At 52.7% G+C, this 9,103-nt stretch overlaps 1 protein-coding gene across 4 annotated transcripts in view; it reads left to right on the top strand.

The window, feature by feature from the left end:
* The first annotated feature begins 8,203 nt into the window (after positions 1-8,203).
* MAST4 (microtubule associated serine/threonine kinase family member 4) overlaps positions 8,204-9,103 on the top strand; it is a 775,598-nt gene continuing 774,698 nt past the window's right edge. For all 4 annotated transcript variants that reach the window (XM_075325968.1, XM_075325950.1, XM_075325959.1 and 1 more), the window contains exon 1: positions 8,204-8,585. In XM_075325968.1, the coding sequence (XP_075182083.1) occupies positions 8,355-8,585 (231 nt within the window). In that variant the 5' untranslated portion in view covers positions 8,204-8,354. The remainder of the gene's footprint in view (positions 8,586-9,103) is intronic.

The raw sequence follows: 9,103 nt of genomic DNA, 5'->3' as shown, positions 1-9,103 counted from the left end.
ACCCGTACCTGTCGGCCTAAAAGGCTGTCATGTTTTCGATGTGCCTCCTGACGAATCAGAGGGGAGGTTGCTATGCGCTATAAATCAAGATGGCAAAAGCGTGCAGTAAATAGGGACCCAAGGTGAGGAAATCATAAAACACGTGCACAAGTGGAAAAGGTGAAATAGCAAATGCAAGCTAGGCTAGCCTCCTGCAAGCGTAACAGCATACAAGTTGTCGGTAAGATAAATGAGAAAGCACACAGCAAATACCACACTGGTCTCTGTCTACCAGGCAAAAATACATAGCAGCAAAGTTGGAACTCCTCAGCAGAATACACATAGAAATATATTCAACAGAGAAGGCTAGTATAAGGCCGGGGCCACACAGGGACTAATGCGATCCTCGCATGACACTCGGCTCACGCTGGCAGTACAGCAGGAGCAGAGTGTCATGCGAGTGTCACTGCGACTGAGGTCCGATCATCGCATGATCGGACCTCAGCTGAGGGGGATGGCCCGGCAAGGAGGACGGGCGGGCCAGCACTGAGGAGGGGAGGGTCGGCACAGAGGAGGAGAGGGAGGGATTTATCTCCCTCTCTCCTCCGTTGCCGGCTATTGCCATTCTCGCCCTGCACTCACAGTACACCAGTGTACCGCGAATGCAGTGCGATCTTTCTCTCACCCCATAAACTTGAATGGGTGCGAGAGAAACCAGGATCGCATTACACTCGCAGCATGCTGCGATTGTTTTCTGGTCTGATTGGAGCCGACAAAATAATTGCTCATGGGAGCGGACACATCTATATATATAATTGCCTTATTCTGTCTGTCTGTCTGTCTTGCTCCAAAATTGTGTCCTTACGGTGACACAAAGCTGATTGGCCGCTGGGCTCGTCATGGCCCCGCCCCCCGCACGGATTGGCCGCTCACCTCGGCTCCGCCCCCCCACGGATTGGTCGCTCGCCTCGGCCTGGCCCCGCCCTCCGCATGGATTGCCCGCTCGCCTCGGCCCTCCGCACGCATCGCCAGACATAACCTTGCGCTGCTGGGATCGTGATGGAGCCGGTGAACGCTGGTAACCATTATACACATCGGGTAACTAAGGTCCCTTGGTTACCCGATGTGTATCATAGTTACCAGTGTACACCGGATCCTTCACGATCCCAGCAGAGCCAGATATAACCTTACGATGTTGGGATCTTGACGGAGCCGGTGAACGCTGGTAACCATTATACACATCAGGTAACTAAGGTCCCTTGGTTACCCGATGTGTATCATAGTTACCAGTGTACACCGGCTCCTTCATGATCCCAGCAGCGCCAGACATAACCTTGCGCTGCTGGGATCTTGACGGAGCCGGTGAACGCTGGTAACCATTATACACATCGGGTAACTAAGGTCCCTTGGCTACCCGATGTGTATCATAGTTACCAGCGTACACCGGATCCCGGTACACATGTGCAGGGAGCCGGCATTATATTCCTCTCCCCCCAGGACTACTCCTCCTATTATAGTCCTCCTATTATACTCTTCTCTGAGTATAATAGGAGAACTATTATAGCATGGGGGGGATGGAGCACGATGGGGTGCACAGCATGGGGGATGTAGCACGATGGGGGGTGCACAGCATGGGGGATGTAGCACGATGGGGGGTGCGCAGTATGGGGGATGTAGCACAATGGGGAGTGCGCAGCATGGGGGATGGAGCACGATGGGGGGTGCGCAGCATGGGGGATGGAGCACGATGGGGGGTGCGCAGCATGGGGGATGGAGCACGATGGGGGGTGCGCAGCATGGGGGATGGAGCACGATGGGGAGTGCGCAGCATGGGGGATGGAGCACGATGGGGGTGCGCAGCATGGGGGATGGAGCACGATGGGGAGTGCGCAGCATGGGGGATGGAGCACGATGGGGAGTGCGCAGCATGGGGGATGGAGCACGATGGGGAGTGCGCAGCATGGGGGATGGAGCATGATGGGGAGTGTGCAGCATGGGGGATGGAGCACGATGGGGAGTGCGCAGCATGGGGGATGGAGCACGATGGGGGGTGCGCAGCATGGGGGATGGAGCACGATGGGGGTGCGCAGCATGGGGGATGGAGCATGATGGGGAGTGCGCAGCATGGAGGATGGAGCACGATGGGGAGTGCGCAGCATGGGGGATGGAGCACGATGGGGGGTGCGCAGCATGGGGGATGGAGCACGATGGGGAGTGCGCAGCATGGGGGATGGAGCACGATGGGGGTGCGCAGCATGGGGGATGGAGCACGATGGGGGTGCGCAGCATGGAGGATGGAGCATGATGGGGAGTGCGCAGCATGGGGGATGGAGCACGATGGGGAGTGCGCAGCATGGGGGATGGAGCACGATGGGGGTTGCGCAGCATCGGGGATGGAGCACGATGGGGAATGCGCAGCATGGGGGATGGAGCACGATGGGGGTGCGCAGCATCGGGGATGGAGCACGATGGGGGTTTGGCAGCATGGGGGATGGAGCACGATGGGGGGTGCGCAGCATTGGGAATGGGGCATGATGGGGGATGCGCAGCATGGGGGATGGATCACGATGGGAGGTGCACACCTCCCCCCAACACACACACACACACACAACACACCACACACACACTGGGAACCTCAAACACCGCCCTACACAGACACCCACACACACACAGACAACACCGCACACACACACACAACACCCAACACACAAACACCGCGGCATACATAAATATACGCACATACCGCACAACACACACATTGCACAAAACATACCTCCCCCCAAAACACACCACACCCACACAAACCGCGCAACACACACACACACACACAACGTGACAGACACACAGCGCTCCACAAACAACGCAACACACGCAACACACATACAACACCACTCTCACCCCCCGCCACACCCAGACAACACCCAGAACATGTACAGCGCCCTACACAAACACTTGGTAACTACACACAACAACATCTATATAACAAAAATCATACATGAACTACACAATACGTAAATTCTAGAATACCCGATGCGTAGAATCGGGCCACCTTCTAGTAGGTTAATATTGGTCCGAGTGGAATGCGATGTTTTATCGCATTCCACTCGGTCCGATTTTCATGCAGTGTGTCTTAGGCCTAAAGAAGAGTATAAATAGCTCCACCCAGGATGTGAGAGGACAGAGAAAATGAGGTTTTGAGAACATCTGATAACTGCAAACCAAAAGGATAGAAGCAAAGGTAAAAAAAGACAATCTGAATCTGGACTGAGACTGACCAGGCTGGGGCACAGCAGAGAGGGAAACATGACAACACTGCAGCATTGCAGAGACAGACATAGCTGGCTGGGTTGGTAGAGGCATTGCCTGATACCTGCTGCCCATGGTTTTCTGGTTTTCTTTAATACCTATGAATTTAGAATGGGAAGCCTTAAAAGCTCCTGTAGCTGTAATCTATAGATGCCCCAATACTTTTGTCCATATGTAAAGTGTAGGTGTCCCAATAGTTTTATCCATGAACTATACATTAGACAAAACTGTACAATCTAACGTTAAGGGGGCTTCTCTCCAATTGCACAATCAAGGAATTGAAGGATAGGACATGTTGGGATTTAGACATGTATGTTCTGTGGTTTCCACAAGAGAAAATTTGGCTTATTGCCGTTTCCCCATTAAAGAAAACCATTACTATGCCAACTGTGCACATTTATAGTGAAGCGGGAGTTGAAATAAATAACTAACTGGTAGACAGCCGTTCAGCCGACAGCCGGTTCACCTTTAGCTATTAAAGATTTAATTGAGGATTTTGTTTTCTTCAATTTCATTATTTATAAGTAATGTTTATAGTTGTTAAAACCCAATGAATGTGTCTCACATTCACTTCACTGTGATTTTGTTTCCCAGGATCAAGCTGTAGAATACAAATATTTCCCAGTGTGCACAGCTATTGAATAAACTTAAGTCAGGGTAATGCAATGTATGTTACTACAAAGATTTATTCCAAAATCTATTTATCCTGTAATGTATCTACAGGTCAGCAATTTTTAGATGCATTATCAAGAAAACATTTTATAATATTGAGAACAAAGAAAAGCTATAAGAGCCTCCACCAGTAATTGTAAGGCTGGGTTTACATAGTGTTCACCACTATGTTCAATGGCTCTGTCGGGGCTTACGCTTGAACACCCACAAAACGAGAATCGGGCCAACGGAGCGATTGACCATAATGATGCAGATGGGGTCTAGGGAAGGGGAAGATGGTGACCCCTGACGAAACCTAATGCTAGGCCCTGAGGTCCCTCACCACCCTAAACAGGTTCTGCACCTATGCGCCGAGCCAGATACTTGACCCTAGGTATCCCTAATGCTGGACCCTAAATAGGGAATGGATGGAATGAGCTCTTCGTCAACCCCACTAAATGCTAGAGAAGACAAAAGGAGGACACACAGGGGGAAAAGCGTGAACTATTCATCCATAGATAACTCAACTAGACATTCAGCAATGATACCACAGATGAGTGCAAGCCACATGCTTGCAACCAGAGCTTGAATGAACTGAATAATATCACCAACACAAGTCCAGGGAAGATGGGAGTATTTAAACACATGGAGCATACTAATAATCAGCAACTACATGGCAGGAGGGCTCCGCTGAGTCCTAAAGGGAAAGAGATGAAAACCCAGCAGGAAAGCTACCTAATACAATGAATACTAACATCACAAACAATAGAAAGTCAGCCAAATGCTGTGACCTTCTATTGCCAGAAACCACATGACTGTCTGTCACCCGTGACAAGAACTATGAATTTGCTTCTGAGGGTCATCATGGTGCAGTGGGGCCACATTGCAGGTTTTGTCATAAGACCTCATAGTTCCTTGGTATGCGCCAGGACACAATTACATTATGATGAAATAGCTTCACAGAACTCTTGTGTGAAGGTTTTAGCTGCCTCATTCACACAGAACTGTGGTTTGGTTGATATTTTTCTACAGCCACGCTTTGCAGAAGAGTTCAGCTTTGCTTTTTTTCACCCGCAGTGCCCAATTCTCTCTCCTCCTTCACCACCAACACTGTCCAACTTTCTTCTCCTTCGAGGTTGGCAATGCTTGGTTCTCATCCCCAATTGTGCCATTGCCCCATACTCTCTCCTCCTTATCCTGTGCTAGAGTGACCAGCTTTCTTCTTCCTCCCCTGTGGCAGTGTCTGGCTTTCTTAGTCACCTGTGGTAGAGATAAGCTTTGTCATTCTTCACCTGTGGAAGTGCCCAACTCTATTCTTTGTCATCTCTGGCAGTGCCCAACTTTGTACTTCTTTATCTCTTGCAGGGCCCCGCTGTCTTCCTTCTCAAATATGGCAATGCTCAACCCACGTCTTCCTCACATTTGCCAGTACCCAGGGAAGTAGGGTGGCAGAGCCTCCTACAATGTAAAACTTATGGTTATGTAAATGTGTATTAGTCAGATAATCTTTAGACTAAGATATAGATTTAATAGATATAGCAGAGTGGGGAATGTTAAGTAGGATGTAGTGTGAGGCAAAGCTTTAGGATGTCATCTGTAAGAAGTCATGCAAGGTATAGATATGTTATGTAGACGGACTTTGTTAGTAATAGAAACAGTAAATGTCAGGTCCAGCTCACTGGGGGGGACTAGTGTTCAGCAGAGTGAGAGACTTCCTGGTTACAAGAGAGAAGGCAGTTTGTTAAGGTTCTGCCTAGCAGGAGAAGGGCCTAGGTGCCAGGGTCTGTCCAGAAATCCTGATGCCAATCCCGAAAGCTGTGGAGCTTGAGGCTCATCCTGGCAGGCTTGGTGAAGCTGCCTGGCGTGATGCATAGGGGAGCTGGATCGAGTAAAATGGGACAAACCTGGGGTGCCATAGACCTGTGTGAAACACTCAGACTATTGATGGAGAAAGGAGAGGTTTATGCTGCTTAAACGGTAGCCTGGGAACAGCGAGGTTGCTGCTGCACTCATAGAGGGAGACCTCCCTGCCCAGTTCTCTCCTCCTCACCTGTAGACATGTCACCGCCCTGTTTCTCTCCTCCTCACCTGTAGAAGTGCCACCTCTCTGTTAGGCTCGCTTCTTCTCATATGTAGCACTGCCACTACCATGCCCGGCTTTTCTTCCTTACCTGTCGCAGTGCCACCTCCCTGTCTCATTCTTCTCCTCACCTGTAGCAGTGCCACCTCCCTGTCTAGTTCTTCTCCTTACCTGTAGCAATGACATATCCCTGTCTGTCCCACTCACCTGTAGCAGTGCCATCTTCCTGGCTCTCTCCCCCTCACCTGTAGCAGTGCCATCTTCTCGGCTCTCTCCCCCTCACCTGTAGCAGTGCCATCTCCCTGTCTTTCTCCCCCTCACCTGTAGCAGTGCCATTTCCCCGGCTCTCTCCTCCTCACCTGTAGCAGTGCCATCTCCCTGTCTCATTCTTCTCCTCACCTGTAGCAGTGCCACCTCCCTGTCTAGTTCTTCTCCTTACCTGTAGCAATGACATATCCCTGTCTGTCCCACTCACCTGTAGCAGTGCCATCTTCCTGGCTCTCTCCCCCTCACCTGTAGCAGTGCCATCTTCTCGGCTCTCTCCCCCTCACCTGTAGCAGTGCCATCTCCCTGTCTTTCTCCCCCTCACCTGTAGCAGTGCCATTTCCCCGGCTCTCTCCTCCTCACCTGTCGCAGTGCCACCTCCCTGTCTCATTCTTCTCCTCACCTGTAGCAGTGCCAACTCCCTGTCTAGTTCTTCTCCTTACCTGTAGCAATGACATATCCCTGTCTGTCCCACTCACCTGTAGCAGTGCCATCTTCCTGGCTCTCTCCCCCTCACCTGTAGCAGTGCCATCTTCTCGGCTCTCTCCCCCTCACCTGTAGCAGTGCCATCTCCCTGTCTTTCTCCCCCTCACCTGTAGCAGTGCCATTTCCCCGGCTCTCTCCTCCTCACCTGTAGCAGTGCCATCTCCCTGTCTCTCGCCTCCTCACCTGTAGCAGTGCCATCTCCCTGTCTCTCGCCTCCTCACCTGTAGCAGTGCGATCTGTAGCAAGTGCTATCTCCCTGGCTCTCTCCTCCTCACCTGTAGCAGTACCATATCTCTGGCTCTCTTTGCCTCACCTGTAGCAGTGCCATCTCCCAGGCTCTCTCCTCCTCACCTGTAGCAGTACCATATCTCTGGCTCTCTTTGCCTCACCTGCAGCAGTGCCGTCTCCCCGGCTCTCTCCTCCTCACCTGTAGCAGTGCCATCTCCCTGGCTCTCTCCTCCTCACCTGTAGCAGTGCCGTCTCCCTGGCTCTCTCCTCCTCACCTGTAGCAGTGCCGTCTCCCCGGCTCTCTCCTCCTCACCTGCAGCAGTGCCGTCTCCCCGGCTCTCTCCTCCTCACCTGTAGCAGTGCCATCTCCCTGGCTCTCTCCTCCTCACCTGTAGCAGTGCCATCTCCCTGGCTCTCTCCTCCTCACCTGTAGCAGTGCAGTCTCCCCGGCTCTCTCCTCCTCACCTGTAGCAGTGCCATCTCCCTGGCTCTCTCCTCCTCACCTGTAGCAGTGTCATCTCCCTGTCTCTCGCCTCCTCACCTGTAGCAGTGCCATCTCCCCGGCTCTCTCCTCCTCACCTGTAGGAGTGCCATCTCCCTGGCTCTCTCCTCCTCACCTGTAGCAGTGCCATCTCCCCGGCTCTCTCCTCCTCACCTGTAGGAGTGCCATCTCCCTGGCTCTCTCCTCCTCACCTGTAGCAGTGCCATCTCCCTGGCTCTCTCCTCCTCACCTGTAGCAGTGCAGTCTCCCCGGCTCTCTCCTCCTCACCTGTAGCAGTGCCATCTCCCTGGCTCTCTCCTCCTCACCTGTAGCAGTGTCATCTCCCTGTCTCTCGCCTCCTCACCTGTAGCAGTGCCATCTCCCCGGCTCTCTCCTCCTCACCTGTAGGAGTGCCATCTCCCTGGATCTCTCCTCCTCACCTGTAGCAGTGCAGTCTCCCCGGCTCTCTCCTCCTCACCTGTAGCAGTGCCATCTCCCTGGCTCTCTCCTCCTCACCTGTAGCAGTGTCATCTCCCTGTCTCTCGCCTCCTCACCTGTAGCAGTGCCGTCTCCCTGGCTCTCTCCTCACCTGACGCCCAGGTGCTGCCGTGCGTCCCGCTGAGACTTGTTGCTCGCGCCGCCCCCAGGTGCCGTGCTCATTGGCTGCAGGAGCTGCGGGTTGGAGCGGGTTCCCCGCACGCCGGGGAGAGGTGGAGCGGTGGCGGCCAGTTGTGGCTTTGCAGAGGCAGAAAGGTGGGAGCCGCTGTGCGCATCTCCCGGGCATGGCGCGGGGGACACCGGCTCCTGCACTCAGCCCTCCTATATAACCTATGCGGCACCTGCCGAAGCCTCAGCTCAGGACGCGCACACTCCGGGGAGATGGACGGCAAAGTTTCCGAGGGAGCGGACACCTCCTCCTCTTCATCACTTTCCTCCTCCGGCTCCCAGACCTTGTCGGAGGGGGAGATGAAGGCGTCTAGTGGGGGGAGCAGCACCGACTGCGACTCTGAGGGTCCACACCTCACACGGGAGGAGGAGGGGGCGGCGAGGAGACGTGGAGGGGACACAGGACGGCAGAGCGCCGGGGAGCAGGACGAGGCGGACGAGGAGGTGAGCGCTGCCCCGTGGGCTCTGTGTATATGTATCTAGTGTATATAGACTGTGTGCATGTAATGTGCATGTACCTACTGTGTGTATGTAATGTGCATGTACCCACTGTGTGTATGTAATGTGCATGTACCCACTGTGTGTATGTAATGTGCATGTACCCACTGTGTGTATGTAATGTGCATGTACCCACTGTGTGTATGTAATGTGCATGTACCCACTGTGTGTATGTAATGTGCATGTACCCACTGTGTGTATGTAATGTGCATGTACCCACTGTGTGTATGTAATGTGCATGTACCTACTGTGTGTATGTAATGTGCATGTACCTACTGTGTGTATGTAATGTGCATGTACCTACTGTGTGTATGTAATGTGCATGTACCTACTGTGTGTATGTAATGTGCCTGTACCTACTGTGTGTATGTAATGTGCATGTACCTACTGTGTGCATGTAATGTGCATGTACCTACTGTGTGCATGTAATGTGCATGTACCTACTGTGTGCATGTAATGTGCAT

This window comes from Anomaloglossus baeobatrachus, chromosome 1, assembly GCF_048569485.1.
Source record: "Anomaloglossus baeobatrachus isolate aAnoBae1 chromosome 1, aAnoBae1.hap1, whole genome shotgun sequence".
In the NCBI taxonomy this organism is placed as follows: Eukaryota; Metazoa; Chordata; class Amphibia; order Anura; family Aromobatidae; genus Anomaloglossus; species Anomaloglossus baeobatrachus.
The sequence above is the reverse complement of the archived record's forward strand: the minus strand, read 5'-3'. Positions and strand labels throughout refer to the sequence as shown.